This window comes from Oryctolagus cuniculus, chromosome 12 (genome assembly GCF_964237555.1).
Source record: "Oryctolagus cuniculus chromosome 12, mOryCun1.1, whole genome shotgun sequence".
NCBI lineage: Eukaryota > Metazoa > Chordata > Mammalia > Lagomorpha > Leporidae > Oryctolagus > Oryctolagus cuniculus.
The window spans coordinates 53,662,283-53,682,591 of record NC_091443.1 but is presented as its reverse complement, the minus strand read 5'-3'; the positions used below and the strand labels follow the sequence as shown (position 1 = coordinate 53,682,591).

General features: G+C 45.1%; 1 protein-coding gene across 10 annotated transcripts in view; it reads left to right on the top strand.

Moving 5' to 3' along the window:
* Positions 1 to 20,309, top strand: part of RPGRIP1 (RPGR interacting protein 1) — a 92,918-nt gene that overhangs the window by 13,747 nt on the left and 58,862 nt on the right. For 8 of the 10 annotated variants that reach the window (XM_070053918.1, XM_070053916.1, XM_070053925.1 and 5 more), the window contains exons 2-7: positions 3,574 to 3,674; positions 9,678 to 9,810; positions 14,243 to 14,496; positions 17,010 to 17,109; positions 17,577 to 17,708; positions 19,188 to 19,293. In XM_070053918.1, the coding sequence (XP_069910019.1) occupies positions 3,590 to 3,674; positions 9,678 to 9,810; positions 14,243 to 14,496; positions 17,010 to 17,109; positions 17,577 to 17,708; positions 19,188 to 19,293 (810 nt within the window). In that variant the 5' untranslated portion in view covers positions 3,574 to 3,589. Of the gene's footprint in view, positions 1 to 496; positions 669 to 3,573; positions 3,675 to 9,677; positions 9,811 to 14,242; positions 14,497 to 17,009; positions 17,110 to 17,576; positions 17,709 to 19,187; positions 19,294 to 20,309 lie in introns of all 10 variants that reach the window. The other 2 variants (XM_070053917.1, XM_070053919.1) reach the window with 2 other exon arrangements.

The following is a 20,309-nucleotide window of genomic DNA, read 5'->3' as shown; positions in this document are numbered from 1 at the left end:
TGGGTGCAGGGGCCCAAGGACTTAGACCATCTTCTACTGCTATCCCAGGCAATAGCAGAGAGCTAGATCGGAGGTGGAGCAGACAGGACTCAAACTGGTGCCCATATGGTATGCTGGCACTGAAGGCAGAGGTTTTACCCTCTATGCCATGGTGCTGGCCCCAAGAGAACTAGGCCTTTAGAAAAGACTGGAATCATTAACAATATTTTTCAGGACTTTTTGTATCATCCCTCAGTGTCTTGTTCATTCATTCATTTTTTTGTTTATTGAATATATATATATATTGGATGACCACTATGATCCGAGAACTGTTTGGGTACTGGGGATATATAGGCAAGCAAAATAAAATGATTTTCTGCCTTCAAAATCCATTTATCCTAGAGGAAACAAACAGTAAACAACTACAAGTAAATGAGATAGTTTCCAATTTTTGTAGATGTTACAGAGGGAAGAGAAAAAAAGTGACACGACAAAATTTATAACTTTCACTATCAAGGTCAGGAAAGGCTTCGTGGAGGCTGAAGGATGAGAAGGAGCCAGCCATGGAGAGAGCAAAGCTGAGAGCACTGCACTGAAGAACAAAGGCTCTGATGCAAGAAGGGGTCTGACGTTTGCAGGAGCAGAGGGGAGGCCAGGAGTGAGGAGCATTGTGAGCTACAGCAAAGGAGGTACAAAGTATAATCAATCAGAGAAGTAGGAAAATAGGGTAGGGCCTAGGGGACCCAGTGTGGAATTTAGATTCTGTTCTAAATGCAATGAAAAGTCACTGGAGACTTTTAAATGCTACAATTTGAGTTGTTTTATAAAAGTTATTCTGGGCCGGCGCCGTGGCTCAATAGGCTAATCCTCCACCTTGCGGCGCCGGCACACCGGGTTCTAGTCCCGGTCGGGGCGCCGGATTCTGTCCCGGTTGCCCCCCTTCCAGGCCAGCTCTCTGCTGTGGCCAGGGAGTGCAGTGGAGGATGGCCCACGTGCTTGGGCCCTGCATCCCATGGGAGACCAGGAAAAGCACCTGGCTCCTGGCTCCTGCCATCGGATCAGCGCGGTGCGCCGGCTGCAGCGGCGGCCATTGGAGGGTGAACCAACGGCAAAGGAAGACCTTTCTCTCTCTGTCTCTCTCTCTCACTGTCCACTCTGCCTGTCAAAAAAAAAAAAAAAAAAAAAAAAAGTTATTCTGGATGTTTCAGAGGAAATTGCTGAAGGGTGGAAGGAAAATGGGAGAAACATTAAGAAAACATCATGGTACTTGAGGAAAAACATAGAGGTGGCTAAAATCATAATGGTGGAAGGGTGGGTGTTGTGGTACAGCTGGTTGGGCTGCCCCTTGGACATCCATACCCCATATCAAAGTTCCAGTTTGGCTGCTGTATTTCTGATCCAGCTTCCTGCTGATGCATCCTGGGAGGCATCAAATGATGACTCAAGTGCTTGGGACCCTGCTACCCATGTGGGAGACAAAGACAGAGTTCCTGGTTCCAGGCTACAGCCTGACCCAGTCCTTGTTATTGCAGGCCTTTGGAGAGTGCACCAGTGCTTGGAGGATCTGTCTCTCTTCTTCTCTCTCGGTCACTCTGCCTTTCAAGTAAATGAAAATGACTAATAATGAATAAACATTATAAAATTATAGTGGTGGGAACCAAACAATTTTGATTTTAGGAAAAACCTAGAAGATGGGCTAATGGATGATGGAAGTGAGGACTCAAAGCTGTAGGTCTGTTAGGATATTTTTTATTTTTTTGACAGGCAGAGTGGACAGTGAGAGAGAGAGAGACAGAGAGAAAGGTCTTCCTTTTGCCGTTGGTTCCCCCTCCAAATGGCCGCCGCTGCCGGCGCATCACGCTGATCCGAAGCCAAGAGCCAGATGCTTCTCCTGGTCTCCCATGCGGGTGCAGGGCCCAAGCACTTGGGACATCCTCCACTGCACTCCCGGGCCACAGCAGAGAGCTGGTCTGGAAGAGGGGCAACTGGGACAGAATCCGGCGCCCTGACTGGGACTAGAACCCGGTGTGCCAGCGCTACAGGCAGAGGATTAGCCTGTTGAGCCACGGCACTGGCCTTCTGTTAGGATATTAGTGCCATTTATGGAGAAAAGGAAAGTCTGGAAAGAGATCAGTTTGGAAATAAAAGTCAATATTCCTGTTTGGGCCTAATGAGTTTGAGCTATCTAGTAGCTATGTGAGTGCCACAGGAAGTTTTGGGGCCAGCGCTATAGTATAGCAGGTAAAGCCGCCACATGCAGGGCCAGCGTCCCATATGGGTGGTGGTTCAAGTCCCAGCTGCTTCACTTCTGATCCAGCTCACTGCTATGGCCTGGGAAAGCAGTAGAAAATGGCCCAAGTCCTTGGGTCCCTGCACCCACATGGGAGACCTGGAAGAAGCTCCTGGCTTCTGGCTTCAAATTGGCACAGCTCCAGCTGTTGCAGCCATCTGGGGAGTGAACCAGCAGATGAAAGACTTCTGTCTCTCTCTCTCTGCTTCTGTCTCTCTGTAATTCTGTTTTTCAAATAAATAAATAAGTAAATCTTAAAAAAAAAAAAAAAAAAACAGACAGGGAGTTTTACTAATTGAAGATCAATGATGGAGACATGAATATTGGAAGCAACAGCACATTTGAACCCAGAAGTATATATTTAATATTTAAGCCTAGAAAAACTGGATACACTCATTCCAGAAAAAGAGTATGACAATTATGCAGATAGGATTTCCTAGTCATTCTGGCCACAGAACAGATGGCCTTTCCAAAGCTCCTAAGTTTAAATAATAGTTTTAACCATTCGCTGAGGTTAATTTAACTCATTAGGTTCCATTTCTAACCTCCTGGGAGAGAGAATCTGATTGGTCCATCTTGGATCAGTTGTCTACCTCTGGTCCAATCATCAACAGCTTTGGGGACTGGATCATAGAGTCGTATGTAAACCGGTTCCTCAGAGTCTGCCCCTGTGAATGGCTTGGAGAGGAGAGTTAAAGGCCTGTTTCCCAGACAGAGGGAATAGTCATTGCCTTCCAGGAATGCAGACACTCAAAAGTTGATCCAAAATCAATTCTATAATCAGGAAAATTTATTTTCATTTTGAATAAATAATGTCAGAATTATTGAATACTTGAGGCAAATAGACAGAGAGACTGACAGAGATCTTCCACCTTCTGGTTCACCACTCAAATGCCCACAACAGCCAAGGATGGTCCACGACAAAGCCAGGACCCTAGAGCTCAATTCAGGTCTCCAACATGGATGGCAAATAGCCAAGTACATGAGCTGTCATCTGTTGCCCCCAGGGTGTGCATTACAGGAAGTTGGATCAGAAGTGGAGGGGCTGGGATTCAAACCAGGCCCTCTGATATAGGATGTGGGGATGCTAAGTGGCACTGAACCGCTGCACCAAACCCCTTCCCCTTGGTCTTACTCTTAGAGTTCTCACACCACCACAAAAGTGACCATGATGCTCACATAACATCTTGGAAATGTTGAGAAATTCCTACTACAACTGAAGTACTATCTACAGAAGGTGTCCTAAAATTGTATGTAACTGGCTGGACTTTTCCTCTCCCTGTATCCTCCATCATCTCTCACAGCTTGAGAACTGAGGAGATGTCACATCTGGTGGATCATACTTCAGGGGACCTGCCAGTTAGAGACGTGAGCTCCGCACCTCTGATGCTGCCAGCGTCGAAAGGTACATCCAGGGCCTGAGGATGGTTGCATTTTAGAATCAAACTCTGTCAATGCGGGGCACCTTGCTAGCCTTCATGGTGATCCCTTTTCTTTCATCTCTAAAGTCTTCTCAACGTTTTACTCTTAAATGTTACATGGGATGCTGGCACTGCAGGCGGTGGCTTTACCTGCTGTGCCACAGCTCAGGCCCCTGTCCTTTTTAATTAATATGAATAATGTTGCTATGAAGTTTTTGCATAGAGGTATGTTTTTATTTCTAGGCATATACTCAGAAGAATTTCTGAGTAACATGATAACTCTGTTACACATTTTGAGGAAGTCTCAGACTGTCTTCCAAAGCAGTTGCACTGCTTTCTACCAGTGATCTACGATAGTTCCAATATTTGTGTATCCTCATCAATACTTAATGTAATTGAAGTGTTATCACTGTATCATTAAAATTTAATCTTAGTAATTCGGCCTTGTAGTTATGATGCTAGTTAGGACATCAGTGTCCCATATCAAGAGTGGCTGGCGCTGATCCCCAGCTCTAGCTCCTGACTCGAGCTTCCTACTAATGCAGATCCTGGGAGGCAGTGGTGTTGGCCCAACTGCTGGATTCCTGCCACCCATGTGGGAGACCTTGATTGAGTTTCCAGCTCTTGTACCCTGCCCCACCATTGTGAACATCTGGGGAGTGAACCTCAAATAAATAAGTAAATTTATTTCTTGTCTTTTTTAATATTTAAAATTTTTAAATTTATTTTCATTTTATTTGACAGTCAGAGATACAGGGAGAAGAACAAAGACACAGAGAGATTTTTCATCTGCCCAAATGTCCCCAAAGCCAGAGCCAGGCCAAACCAAAGCCAGGATCCAGGAACTTAATCTGAGTCCCCAACATGGGAAACAGGGACAGCAGACATCATCTGCTGCCTCTCAGGGTGGGAATTAGCAGGAAACTGGATTGGAAGCAGAGAAGCAGGGACTCAAATCAGGCATGCTGACGTGGAGTGTGGGCACCCCAAGCGGCGTCCCAACTGCTGTGCCAAACAACTGCCCCTTCATTCTGGTTTTGCTTTGCATTTCCCTGATAAACAATCACATTCACATCCTTGCATGTGCTTACTCAGCTTTTTAATTTCTTCTTTGAGGAAATACCTATTTGGATCCTTTGCCGATTTTTAAGCTGGGTTATTTGTCTTTATGTTATTAGTTGTAAGAATTTTTAATTTATTTTATATATACTCTATTTAGTGAGGATTTTGTGCTTCTGAAAGCTTTTACTGTTCCTTGAACAAAGTCCATGCTTGTGAGCTAGCTGAGATAATTTTCCAAGTTGGAGGAGTCATGGAACTAATGACAGGAAGCCATGTGTAGGAACACCCTACTTAGAGACTTGAGTCAGTTTGGAACCCACCCACGTAACCAAAAAATCCAAAAGAACCCAATATTTCCTCAGCACAATAAATGAGTTGTGGAAAGAGGTAACAAAAGAGAGATTTATAAGTCTATTTTGTGGAAAAGGAAACTTATCTAGGTTTTATTACAATTTGTGTCCAATTTCCCTTCTGTTAAATATGAACCAGCTAAAAGTAAAGTAAAAGTAAAGTAAAGTGCTGGTCATAAATAAATATTCTGGGCCGGCACCGTGGCTCATTTGGTTAATCCTCCGCCTGTGGCACCAGCATCCCCTATGGGCATAGGTTTCTAGTCTAGTTCTTGCTCCTCTTCCAGTCCAGATCTCTGCTGTGGCCCAGGAAGGCAGTGGAGGATGGCCCAAGTGCTTGGGCCCTTGCACCCACATGGGAGACCAGGAAGAAGCACCTGGCTCCTGGCTTCAGATCGGCGCAGCGCCAGCCGTGGTGGCCATTTGGGGAGTGAACCAACAGAAGGAAGACCTTTCTCTCTGTCTCTCTCTCTCACTTTCTATAACTCTACCTGTCAAATAAAAAAATTTTTTTATATGAATAAATATTCCACAGATTTTCTTCCTAGTGACTATACTTTACTGTTAAGCCAACTGTCTTAGAAGTCAATTGCATTATTTTATAAACTCTTGATTTGGAAAGTTTTTCCTAAGATAATGCAATTTTTATCTTAGAAACTTTATTTGGGGAGAAGAAAAACTTTTGTCATAAACAGGTAATACTACCTAGCAGGGATATTTTTATGGTATATTCATATACTCAAAAATTAATCTTTGGGGCCTGCCACAAGAAAATCTGGAATGAGTTCCAGGCTCCTGGCTTCAGCCTGGCCCAGCTCCAGCTGTACAAGTGTTTGGAGAGTGAATGGAAGATCTCTCTCTGTCTTTGCTTCCGTCTCTCTCTCTCTCTGCCATTAAAATCAATATAAATAAATAAATGAACTTTTTAAAATGAACAAAAGTTCTTTTAAAAAGATTTATTTATTTATTTGAAAGTTAAAGTTACAGAGAGAGAGGGAGAGATAGAGATATTTTCCATCCACTGGTTACTCTCCAAGTAGCCACAATGGCCAGGCCTGGGCCAGGCTGAAGTCAGGAGCCACAAGTTTCATCTGGGTTTCCCACATGGGTGAAAGGGGCCCAAACACTTAGGCCATCCTTCATTGCTTTTCTGAGGCTATTAGCAGGAAGCTGGATCAGAAGTGGAGCAGCTGGGACACAAACTGGTGTCCAAATGGGATGCCAATATCTCAGGTGCATTGGCCTTACCCAACACACCTCAACGCCAGACCCTGAACAAAAGATTTGAACACCTATTTTACTAAAGAGGATACACAAATGGAAAATAAGTGCATAAAAATGTTCAATATCATTAGTTAGGGATATGTAGGTTAGTAATGAAAATGAACACAATTAAAACAAGTACACACTCACTAGAATGGTTAATATTAAAGAGATCAAGTGTTGTCAAGGATGTGGAAGAGCTCTCACACGTTGCTGGTGGGAATACTATATGGTATAACCACTATGGAAAACCATTTGGCAGTCTTTGAAAAATTAAACAGTGGTAGGCATTTGGCTGCTGATTAGAATACCTGGGTCCCTTATTGGAGTGCCTGGGTGAGACACCCTGCGCTAGCTCCTGCTCTGAGCTTTCTGCCGATGTAGACTCTGGGAAGATGTGGTGATTATTCAAGTGACTTTGTTCCTGCCATCCATGTGGGAGACTTGGATTGAGTTCCCAGCTCCCAGCTTTCTTCCCCCATCCTCAACCTTGTGGGTAACATGGGGAATAAACCAGTGGATGGGAACTCATTCTCTCTGTGTCTCTGAAATAAAATGAATGAATATATAAATAAAATGTAAAACAACCATTTTAAAACTAAACATACCTGTACTTTATTACCCAGCTATTTCTCTCTTTTCTATTTACCCAAGGAAAATAAAAACATATGTCCACACAAAGACTCGTGCGCAGGTGCTGATAGTAGCTCCATTTGTAATCATGCAAAACAGGAAGCCACTCAGATGTCTATCTATAGCAAATGGACAAATAAATTATTATATATCCATATAAAGGAATCCTATTCATCCACTAAGATCTATTAACACACAAAACAGCATGGGTGAATCTCAAAATAATTATGCTAAGTAAAAGAAGTCAGACTAACAAATGGGTACATAATAGATAATTTGATCTTCATAAAATGATAGAAAATGGGCCGGCCCCGCGGCTCAATAGGCTAATCCTCCACCTAGCAGCGCCAGCACACCGGGTTCTAGTCCCTGTCAGGGCGCCGGATTCTGTCCCGGTTGCCCCTCTTCCAGGCCAGCTCTCTGCTGTGGCCAGGGAAGGCAGTGGAGGATGGCCCAAGTGCTTGGGCCCTGCACCCCATGGGAGACCAGGAGAAGCACCTGGCTCCTGCCTTCGGATCAGCATGGTGCGCCGGCCACAGCGCGCCAGCCGTGGCGGCCATTGGAGGGTGAACCAATGGCAAAAAGGAAGACCTTTCTCTCTGTCTCTCTCTCTCTCTCACTGTCCACTCTGCCTGTCAAAAAAAAAAAAAAAAAAAGATAGAAACTGGAAAACTGATATATAATAACATAAAGCATTAGAGTTGGTGCCTGAGAACAAAGATAAGAGTTTAAGTTGGAATGGATTACAAAGGGACACAAGGAAACTTGGGAGAGAACCTTGGCATTTTTAATTATAGGGAATGTCTCTCAGGTATATAAATATGTTGAGGACAGTCAAAATTTCTACTTCAAGTATGTGTGGTATATTACATACCAATTGTACTCCAATAAACCTGTTTTTGAAAAACTTAATTGTCAGGCCGGCGCCGCGGCTCACTAGGCTAATCCTCCGCCTTGCGGCGCCGGCACACCAGGTTCTAGTCCCGGTCGGGGCGCCAGATTCTGTCCCGGTTGCCCCTCTTCCAGGCCAGCTCTCTGCTGTGGCCCAGGAGTGCAGTGGACGATAGCCCAAGTGCTTGGGCCCTGCACCCCATGGGAGACCAGGAGAAGCACCTGGCTCCTGCCTTCAGATCAGTGCAGCGCGCTGGCCACGGTGGTCATTGGAGGGTGGACCAACTGCAAAGGAAGACCTTTCTCTCTCTCTATCTCTCTCTCTATCTCTCTCTCTCTCACTGTCCACTCTGCCTGTAAAAAACAAAAAAGAAGAACTTATTTGTCATCATTTCCAAGGAGTAGATCAATGAGGTAGTAGTGGTAGCTGAGGTGGTTCTGAGACCAAAGCTCTGAGTTCCCTTTCTTCTCAGTGGGGAGAAGAGCTGTCTTGAACTCTGGGTTTTTGGAAGGTTCCTGTTCCCCATGAGCTCACACCCAGCCCATGAGCCAGTGAGCACACACTGAAGGCAGACCAAGCAGAGGGTCTGTTTCAAGGAGGCAGCTTTGGGGATAGTTTCTCCAGACCACAAAAACAAGCAAGACAATTCCTGGTAGTCAAGAAAGATTTCTACCTTTTTCCTTACTGGGGTTTTGGAGTTAGTTATGGCACAGACCTTGTCTAGGTCCAAATCATCTAAGAAGGAAAAAAAAAAATGGGAGGATACATCAAAAAGAAAAAGAAAAGTTTAGAATAAAAGCCCTGGTTGATATTTTTATCAAGAGAATGTGCTTTTTTTTTAAAAAAAAAAAAAGATTTATTTATGGGGCTGGCACTGTGGCGTAGTGGGTAAAACTGCTGCCTGCAGTGCTGGCATTCCATATAAGTACCGGTTCAAGTCCTGACTGCTCCACTTCTGATCCAGCTCTCTGCTATGGCCTGGGAAAGCAGTGGAAGATGGCCCAAGTCCTTGGACCCTGCACCCACATGGGAGACCTGGAGGAGGCTCCTGGTTCCTGGCTTCAGATCAGCGCAGCTCTGGCCACTGCAGCCATCTTGGGAGTGAACCAGAGGATAGAAGACTTTTCTCTTTCTCTGCCTTTGCATCTCTGTAACTCTTTCAAATAAATCTTAAAAAAAAAAAAAAAAAAAAAAAAAAAGACACAATAGCATAAACAATTGCTCAAAAAAGGAAATGCCATGTGTAAAAATCTCCAAAAACATATGACTTGTATGTGGAAAACTTTAAAAAAAAAAAAAGATTTATTTATAAGTCAGAATTACAAAGAGACCTAATATCTGCTGGTTCACTCTGCACATGGCCGCAATGACCAGGGCTGGGCCAGGTCGAAACCAGGAGCCAGGAGCTTCTTCCAGGTCTCTGATGTGAGTGCAGGGGCCCAGGGACTTGGGTTGTTCTCTGCTGCTTTCCCAAGCACATTAACAAGGAGCTGAATTCTAAATGGAGCAGTCAATGCTGAAGATGGTGGCTTAACCTGCTGAGCCACAGTTCTGGCCCCAAGAATGTACTTTCTATATTGGAAGTTGAGTCATACCTCGTGCTGTGATGACCCAAGAAAGAGCCTCCAGAGGTCCAACAATCGTCATTTCAGATACTCCTAAATTTCCTCTAAAGTGCTTGACTCAAGATAGATTTATTCCCTGTAGAAGACATGTGATAAGATTGGATGGACTAAAAAAAACCTGCATGAACAAATGTTCTCCAATTACCCCCTTTTGGACTTTAGGTAAGAGTGTAAAACCTCAACCATCCTTAAGCAAGATGAGCCGGGAGGAATTGGAAGATGGTTTCTTTCGACTTCGTGATGAGCACCTGTCAGTGAAGGAACTTTTTTGGAAGCAACAGGATGAGATAAAAAGGTACCTGGGGTTTTCCTTAAATATTTAAAAGCTATGCCTACACTAGGCCTATGTCGCACTAAACAAAAAAGAATACAATTTGCTGAGAAGTCTGCAAATAACTCAAATGTCAAATACGGCTGGTTCTAAAAATAATTTTTGAAGCAATATTGCTTTATTCTGTTTTCTTGCCAAACCCATCAGTAGAGTGTGGAAACAGGCCACAAAGCATCATCAAGAGCCTGGGTGGTGCTATTTCAACTCACAAAGTAAGAGACTGGGCAGAAAAAGAGGATGGAGATAGGAGAAATGGTTAGAATCTCAGAGGAACAAAAGCTGCTGGGGCAAGTAAGAGAAGAAGTTTTTATTTACAAAACAAAACCAAGATCATATTGATCCTGTTCCATATGCAGATGTGTTATAAGTATATTATTATGTATTAATATGTATTAACTAGTTTAATAGTATAAGTACTATTAACTCATTTAATGCAATGAAGTGAGCATTATTAAAAGGAAAAGTAGCTACAAAGAGGTGAAATAACTTGTACATGATTATATGTAGTGAGTAGCAGAACTATAATTCTTACCTCTACAATCTACTATATACAATGACCGGAGCTGCGCTGATCTGAATCCAGGAGCCAGGAGCTTCCTCTGGGTCTCCCACATGGGTGCAGGGGCCCAAGGACTTGGGCCATTTCTACTGCTTTCCCAGGCCATAGCAGAGGGCTGGATTAGAAGAGGAGCAGCTGGGACTAGAACTGGCACCCATATGGGATGCTTCAGGCCAGGGTGTTAACCTGCTGCACCCCAGTGCCGGCCCCCAGGTTATTAGCTTTCAATGTGGGTCTCCAGGATGGAGACCTGGAAAGGAATCTGAAATAGGGGTGTGGGGAAATAAGCAGATGGGAAGAAGTAGAGTTCCAGAAGTCCAGAGTCTATCTCTAGGACACGTTTTGAAGATACTGGTGTTAGTGCCTTCCAGCCAAAAACCACCAGGGACATACCTGTAGTTGAGCAGTTTGGGCTTATAACTCTTTACAGCTACATAAAATAAACACCTAGGGAACTAAAGGCACTTCAATAAACATGTTAGAGCCTATGGCAGTTTTGAGGTTTCAGTCGTGTTTCAAGGAAGATCCAGGGAAGTAGCGATCTGCACCAGGTTTGGCACTGTTAGTGGAGATGATTCTGTGTGGGTATCTAAATAAACCTTACCTCCAGGGAGGGTAGACTAGAGCAAGGCTGAAGCTATAAATAGTCAAGAAGTTACAGTCTCGCATATTCATCAGTATAGAAGGGCATTTGGTATTTTGTGAGTGGCAGTGAGCTTCTTTTGTCTGTGCTTAGACAAAATTATACTGTGGGCTGGCGACACGGCTTAATAGGCTAATCCTCCACCTGTGGCGCTAGCACCCCGGGTTCTAGTCCCGGTTGGGGCGCCAGTTCTGTCCCAGTTGCTCCTCTTCCTGTCCAGCTCTCTGCTGTGGCCCAGGAAGGCAGTGGAGGATGGCCCAAGTACTTGGGCCCTGCACCCCATGGGAGACCAGGAGAAACACCTGGCTCCTGGCTTCGGATCAGCGTGGTGCACCGGCCACAGCGCGCCGGCCGCAGCGCTCCAGCCACAGCAGCCATGGGGGTGGGGGTGAACCAACAGAAAAAGGAAGACCTTTCTCTCTGTCTCTATCTCTCACTGTTCACTCTGCCTGTCCAAAAAAAAAAAAAAAAATCATGCTGTGGACCTCATAGTCCCTGAGGGACCTTGTCTGATGCTGGTGTGCAGGCAACAGGAGTGGACAAGTAAATATTACATTTTCTACTTATCATTCTTAAAAATTAGTACTTTTATGTTTTATAATGACAACAATTTATTAGTTCTGTGAGGTGTAAACAGCAGGATAGCACACTTTAGTTATGAGCGTGGGGCCAGCCTCAAACACCACCAAGGTCTATTTGCGTTAGACCAGATCCTGATGCTGAGGGCGCTTTCTTCTTTCTCCTTGAAATCCCCATGCAGTGCTTCAGGGTCTCATTTAGAATCTACAGAATGGTAGGTTTCTGCTGAACACCTGCACTCCTCAGAGCTGTTGATTCTTAATATTGTGCAGAAATATTGTGAGGCTGCATGGCCTCAAAAATCTTGCTTCTGGGTTGATTACCAGAAAGAACTTGGGGTTACGAGTGTTAATGTCTAAATTAGATTCTATGCCCTTTCCTTTGGACAAGTTACCTGGCTATTTTCTGCTTTGATTTCTTTATCTGGATATAATGACAGATGATAATAATAATGGCTTACAAGGCATCACTGTTGTAAGCACTTTATATATATAAACTTATTGAATTCTCACAACAATCCAGTGAGGTGGATTCTATTTGTGTCTTACAGATCAAGAAATTGAGCATAGAAAGATTAAGTGACATGACAAGGGCCACTGTTAGAATTTTCAGAATAGGGGCAGCTTCAACACATGTGGGTGGCAGGAGCCCAAGTACTTAGGCTGCCATCCACTGCCTTCCCAGGCATTATTAGCAAGGAGCTGGATTGGAAGTGAAGCAGCCAGTACTTGAACTGGTGCTCATATGGGATGCTGGCATCATAGTGCAGTGGAGTTCCAGGCGTGAAACTGTGGATGGAAGCGCGCGCGCTCTCTCTCTCTCAGCCTTTCAAATAAATTAATAAATCTTTTTTTTAAAAAAACTCAGAATAGACAGGCATGTGTCTTAGCTGGAGTTGCTATAACAAAATATCATGGACTAGGTAGCCTAAACAACAGAATCTTACTTTCTCCCAATTATGAAGACGCAGATCAAGGTGCCAGCAAGGTCAGGGCCATCTTTCCTACATGGTGGGAGCAAGGAAAAAAAAAATTCTTCTCTTGTGATAAAGTCACAATCCTATCTGTTTAGGGCTCCACCCTATGACCTCATTTAACCTTAATCACTTCCTGAAGACACATTCTCTTGTTACAGTCACTGTGGGGGTGGGGTGGGAGGCAGGGATATATTTCAACCCCTAGCACAGTGAGACCACAGAATCTCATGGTGAGGGGAAAAAGCATGATTTTAGGGTAAGGTAACAAATAGCATATAACTATCAGCAGTAAGAAGGGCTCAGTGTATCTTAGGAGCTGTAATTTGAGGTGCATACACAGGGGTGTGCAGACAAGCAAGATGTGGAAGTACATATTATAATTTCTACTTATATTTATCACCGCTGTAAAAGTTGGTATTTTAAAATATTTTATAATGTCTAATTTACTAGTATAGAAATTAATATCTATCATTTAAAAATATACAAATGGAATGTGTGAACATCCCAACATTTTTTGCTGAGTGCGTGTATGTAACGGAAACCTGGGGTGGGAAAACTCCCTGCATTCAAACAGGCACCAGAGATAGCTGAAGATCCAAGCAGTTTTTTTGTTTTGTTTTGTTTCAAAGATTTATTTATTTTATTTGAAAGTCGGAGTTACACAGAGAGAAAAGGAGAGGCAGAGAGAGAGAGGTCTTCCATTTGCTGGTTCACTCCCTAGTTGGCTGCAATGGCTGGAGCTGTGCCCATCCAAAGCCAGGAGCCAGGAGCCAGGAGCTTCCTCCTGGTCTCCCATGCCGGTGCAGGGGCCCAAGCACTTGGGCCATCTTCCACCCAAGCAGTTTTTAACATTGGCAGGCTCAGCTGGAATCATTTCCCGAGAAGTAAGCATCAACCTCAAGTTTCTTACAATATTTATAGGTTCATCAGCATCATACCTTAGCTGTAACAGAACTGGTGAGTTTAAATTGCAGCCAACATGACTTAGAACCATACTTCCAATGTTTTCAAGGTTTGTGTTGGGGAGGGGATTCCGTTTTTCTTTCTTTGTCTCTGGCTGCAACCATATTTCCTCTACATGTGAACACGGGTCAAGGATGGACACCACAATGTCCCTGTCTCAAAAAGTTACAATGTATGAAGGACAGAAAAAAAATTTTTAAAGATGTTTTATTTATTTTGAAACTCAGAGTTACACAGAGAGAAGGAGAGATGGAAGGGGGGGCGGAGGGAAGAAGCGGGGGAGTGGGGGGGGAGAGGGGGAGAGAGAGAGGGAGAGGGAGAGAGAGAGAGAGATAATCTTCCATCTCCCAGAGATGGCTACAATAGCCTGGACCAGGACAAAGCCAGGAGCCAGGAGATTCATCTCGATCTCCCACGTGGGAGGCAGGGTCTCAAGGACTTGAACCATCTTCCAGTGCTTTTCCCAGGGCATTAGCAGGGAGCTGGATCAGCAATGGAGCAGCCCAGATACCAATTGATTATTAGCTTGGACACAACGCTGGCCCCAGAAAATTAATTGTTTTTAAAGTATAAATAATGGATCGCATCACGGATCAAGTCACGATTATTTGTCATCGAGTATGCTCTAGAAATAGTAACTGTGTTAGGAGAAGCCACCTGCTCTGTTCCGTCACAGGCTGAGGACCACCTTGCTCCGGCTGACTACTGTGGGCCGAAACCTCCGAGCTGAGGCATCTGGGGCGCAACTCTCCGGGCCGGTAAGGCAGCAGCAGAAGGTGGGGTGGCAGCAGCACCCCTCGACAAATCGGCTCCAAGGACAGACCCAGCGCGTGGGCCGCTCTGCTCCGCGCCGCGCCCCGTCTCGCGCCCATGGGGAACCCCGACAGCTCCACACCGCTGGTGCGCAGGTGCCGGAGAAACCCAGGAAGGGTGAGGCACGGAGCCATTTCCCGGACTCCGCTAAACCCTGGGAGGGAACGCCCTGCCTGCCATGCCTTCTTTATTTTATTCCGTCCTCCACTCTGTTGTGTTCATTTGTACTCACTCCCTGCTTTCTACCTTAAACGGGCTATCAGATTAAAGATTTTTCAATACACCTGGCGCACGTGTTGCTACGGAATCAGCAAGTGGGCTCCGGGCCGCAGGTCTGGAAAAGAGAAAACATTGAGTGAGGGGTCCGGGTCCGTCTACTGTGTGTCTGGGCGACATGGACAGAGTCAGGTTTCCAGAACAAGTTGTGGTTCTTAGCGTTATGGGAAAGTGGACACCTTTGAAACCATGATCAACTGTAAGGCTCTTCTTACAAGAAAATGCACCTCCACACAGTGCTTGCATACAATTTCCAAGGGTTCAGAGTTTCCCAAGCCCATTGCTGAAGTCTAGGCCTAGATGACAGGTTGTAAATGATCTGAGTCAGGTGCCTTTTCTCTTCTTTTGGCTGAGTTTGAGGTCAAACCCAATGTTGTGTCTCCAGAGTAACAGCGCCCCCCATTCCCATGGACCTCAATCAGCAATGAGTATCCTAGATGATGTAAAGTTAGACACAGTATTCTATTCAAATACCCTTATCTTATTGATAAGTACTCATTTATTTTGTTTGGTATACTAGATAGCCTATGTTCAACCCTGTACTCCAGACAACAAACCTTTGCAAAAACAGCTATAAGGAGAGAAAAAAAATGAATGAGTATAAATTTCAGTTCCATGTAACAATTCAGCCTTTTTGGGCACTGATTGTGCACCAGGCACTAGAAAGAGAGACATACTAGGGGGCAGTCAAGTGGTGCAGCAGTGAACATGCTACATGGGACTCCCACATTCCCTATCAGAGTGCCTGTGTCCAAGGCCCAGCTCTGCTTCTGACTCCAGCTTGCTGCGAATGCACACCTTGGGAAGCAGCAGGTCACAGTTCAAGTAGTTGTGTTACGGGTGAAACTTCGGTGGAGAAAATATTATTACTTCAGTTCTTTGTCTCACATGGAAGTTTCCAAGCGGACAAGCAGAGCGATTTAAAAGCAAGTTTTATTAGAGTCTGAGATCTCCAGCCAGAGTGGCAAAGAAGGGGCCTTCCAAGAGAGGAAGTTTCGGGAAGAAAAAAAACTTGACATTCAGTTACAAGAGGGGGAACAAAGCCCATTAAAAGGCCTGATTTACAATCTTTCACCCAATCTGGCTTGCTCTTGATAAAACAAAGAGCCATCTGTAGGGTGGGATACTGCCTTGCTATTCTCATGATAAGGTTGGAAGCTCTCAAGGAGCAAGCAGGCGATCTTTTTCATCTTGCTAAAGATAGCTTTTAGGAGAAGAAAGCATTTGCACCCTCAGTTTCCACTGGGCCCGCCCTGACTGCCTGTTAACCTGGCTGACTCCTCACAGTTGTGTCTCTGCCACCCTGTGGGAGATCTGGATGCAGTTCTGGGCTGCTGGCTTCAGTGTGGCCCAGTCTGGCTGTTGTGGGCATTTGGGGTATGGAGGGAGTGAACCAGCATGTGGAAGATCTCCCTGTGTCCCTTTCAAATAAAGTGAAAATAAATACAAACTTAAAAAAAATGCATTCAACACACAAGCCCTGCCCTGAACGAGCCTGCACCATTTTTATTTTATTTTATTTTTTTGCCATTTATTCTCCCTCATTGAGTCTTGTTCTGCCAACTGATGAAATCTGCAGTTCTGCGCCACCGTAAAGGGAACCTCTTGTCTGGGGCTAGTTGTACAAAGATTTCCCACAGGCCTGTAGGCTCCTTACATCCAGCGCTTGCATACCCAACCTCAGACTTTGGTATTCTGGAGGACACGGTTGTTAAAATCACATCTTGATTTTTTATTAAAGAATTTTATTTATTCATTTGAAAGGTAGAGTTACAGACAGTGAGAGGGAGACACAGAGAGAGGACTTCCAACCACTGGTTCATTCCCCAAATGGCCATAATAGCTGGAGCTGGGCTGCTCCGAAGCCAGGAGCCAGGAGCTTCTGCTGGTCGCCCACATGGGTACAGGGGCCCAAGGACTTGGGCCATCCTCTGTTGCTTTCCCAGGCTACAGCAGAGAGCTGGATTAGAAGAGCAGCAAGGACTAGAACTGGCACCCATATGAGACATCACTATGCCACAGCACTGGCCTGTATTTAATTTTTTTTGAAAGACAGGGTTATAGAGAAAGAAAGAAAGATTCTATCCGCTGCTTTACTCCCCACATAGCTTCAACAGCCGGGACAGGGCCAGGGGGAAGCCATGAGCCTGGAACTTCTTCCAGGGCCCCCACGTGGCTGCAGGAACCCAAGCACCTGGACCATCTTCCACCGCTTTAGCAGGCGTATTAACAGCGTGCAGGATTAGAAGTGGAGCAGCTGTGGACTCCAACCAGCTGGCATTAAGTGGTAGCAGCTTAACCCACTGCACCAAGACACCAGCCCCTAGAATCACATCTTCTGCCTAACCTTTCAGGGCCAAGGGACAGGCGGAGCTACACAGCCCCTCCCACGTTCAAGGACCATGTGACAAATGAAAAAAACAGGGGTGAAATCACCAGTGAACCCAGCGAACCGTGAGTTCTTTCCATTTACCCCAGGCTCTTACTCCCGCAGCTTTAATTGGAAATCCATCATTCAGGGAACAAGTGAATGTAGGTGAGTTAGAGCCTTTCCAATATAATTAGGGTGAAAGCCAACCCCAGGTCAAACTCCAACTTAATTGCTTACAAATGGAAAACAAATATCTGTTCTCTGAAAGAAGGAAAAAGAAGATCCTTTCCTGAGATGAAGCTGTTCCCTCCCTTTCGCTTTATACTATTACCACTTAGGTTATAATTCATTTATAGTTCTATTTAAAATGTGGAAGAGTATCCTCCACACATAGCAAAATTATGACTGCTATATGTGTGAGAGCCCAGTTCTAAGTCCCTATCACAACCATTTTGAATTCTCATTTTTGTGCCTAATGTGCCTAGCAGTGTACTTTCTTTCAGCAAATCATACTTTTGGCTAAATTCATTGGTCTGTGCATGCCTAACAGTGCCCACATTATAGCCAACAATGCTGTGCAAGCAGAAGAGTCACCCGCATCTCCTGAGAAGGTGGGGTCCAAAGAAGAACATCTTGCACAGAGAAGCTCACTGGAGAGTGCCCAGAAGGCCACAGAACTTCGGTGAGCACGTGGCATTCTGTGCCTCAAACCGTAATGAACTGAAAAAGTGGGAGACCCTTATTTGTGCCTTGCTTTTTCTCAGGGGAAAGAGATCGTTCCGGATTAAATTCAGTCTGAGAAGTAGACCTGGAGGCCTTAGTAGGTTAAGAAATGGATTAATCTAAAGGGAATGCTTGAGTGTAATCAAAGATTTGCTACTTCACTTCCTGGAGGGAAAACTACTTCAACTTCATCCACAAATAGGAGTGCTCAGCCCTTGCTGTGCCTCAGTTTCTGGAGAACTTTGTTTCATCAACTGTTTTTTAGTTTCACGGGGCAATTGAGCAGGAAATAGAGTTCTTGAATACCCTCTGCTTCCATACATGTGTGGCCTCCCCCACAATCAGCATCCCATACCAGCCTGGTGCATTGGTTACGGTTGATGAACCCCCCCAGACACATCATTATCACCCAAAGCCAGTTTACAGTTAGGGCTTTGACAAATGCATCATGACATGGATCCACCGTTGTGTGGTCACAGAGTGGTTTTGCTGCCCTAGAAGTCCTTTGTGCTCCACCGACTCATGTCTCCTTCCCCCTTCCCCTTGGCAACCTCTGACCTTTTTACCATCTCCATAATTTTGCCTTTTCCAGAATGTCATGTGGTTGGAATCATAGATTACATAGCTTTTTCATACTGGCTTCTTTCACTTAGTAACATGCATTTAAGCTTCCTCCATGAATTTTCATGTCTTGATAGTTCATTTCTTTTTAGTGCTGAATGGCATTGCTTTGTCCAAATGCACCACAGTTTATCTATCCATTCACCTAAGGAAGAACATCTTGGTTCCTGCCAAATTTAGGTCATTAGGAATAAAGCTGTTATAAACCTCATGTACACGTTTTTGTGTGGACAGAAGTTTCCCACCTGGAGACCTTTAAAATCACAGATGCCTGGGCCCTACCCCCAGAAATAGCCTTTTAGTAATTTGAAGTAGAGTCCAGGCAGGGTCAGTTGAAAAGTTTCTGCAGGTGATTCTAATGAGCAGCAAGGCAAGGAATCGCTGAGCCCAGGGCCTCCCCAGTGTCTCCTTCAAACAATAAAGAAAATGTGATCTCTTAGGTTCAGAAATATTAATCTTCCTTCCTGTCCCCTGACTAGATCCACGGCTCCCTGGTTTCTTTAAAGACACAAAAGGTTAGACCTTGCTGGACTTAGCAGGGATTCTAGGAAACTGAGCACCATAGTTTTTGAAAAAGTTATGTCTTGTCAGAATACAGACTTTAAGGCCAGGGGTCTTTCTATCAGACCTCAGCTGTGTGAGGGCAGACAGCAGAAAGCAGCTCATTTAGCCGAGCTTACAAACACTGCCTGGTGTGCTGTGGGGGAGAGGGGAAGGCAAGAGACCAGAACGAGATGTTCTTACTGGTGCACAGTCAGGGGGAAGGGGCTTCGCTCCCGCATTCTCAGGGCGCTTGAGCACCTTGTTTTCTCGGCAGAGCTTCCATTAAGGAGAACGTGGAGCTGATTCGACTTAAAAAGCTCTTACATGAAAGGAGTACCTTGTTGGCAGTGACAAAAGCACAGTTAGCAGACGTACAGGAGGTGAGTTGCCATCATCAGCTGTGCTGTCTTGGGAGAAAGGAGGGAGAAATCCAGTGTGTTAAGAGACTACTGTTATTTTCTTCACTTTTACATTTAAGAGATGACAATTCAGAGGATGGGTTACTTATCTAAGATCACACAACTTACAGGCGTTATTGAGATCCAAGCCTTGCAACTTTGAGTCCATTCTTTTCCCAGTATTTCTGAGAAAAAGGGTCAAGATCTGCCTACCCAGGTGGAATTAAGTGGAGTTAATGTGCAGGTCATTAAATTGGGAAACCAAGAGCAGTCCAGGGGAAGAAGGGGAAGGGAAAGCAACGGAACCCAGCCTTGACTGAACCCTGTCTAGGTGCTCTACTGTGCTCTAGACACTTTGAGTCACGGCCTTAGTTAAGCCTGTAACGACACTCAGGGCAAGTACCTTCAGGGCACGAGGGAACTGGGTCTCGAGGAACACTCACTCAGGTCACACAAATAGCAAGGGGGCAGAGTAGGATCAAGTCCCAGCTGGCACCAGGGCTCTTGCTCACACCTTGGAAACTAATATCTGGATGGTGGAAATAAGGATTCAAAGGTCTAAGTGATGGGTTGGCCAGCGCTGTGGCTCACTAGGCTAATCCTCTGCCTGCAGCGCCAGCATCTTGGGTTCTAGTCCCAGTCGGGGCGCTGGATTCTGTTCGGTTGCTCCTCTTCCAGGCAAGCTCTCTGCTGTGGCCAGGGAGTGCAGTGGAGGATGGCCCAAGTGCTTGGGCCCTGCACCCGCAAGGATGACCAGGAAGAAGCACCTGGCTCCTGGTGCCGGATTGGTGCAGCACCGGCTGTAGTGGCCATTTTGGGGGGTGAAAGAACGGAAGGAAGACCTTTCTGTCTAACTCTGCCTGTCAAAAAAAAAAAAAGTAATGGGTCAGTGCCATTGTTTTATGGAGCAAATATATTTATTGAGTGCTAGGAACCATGCAAAGCACTGGGGTACAAAGATAAGATGACAGCTCTTGCCTTCAAGGAACTAAAGGAGA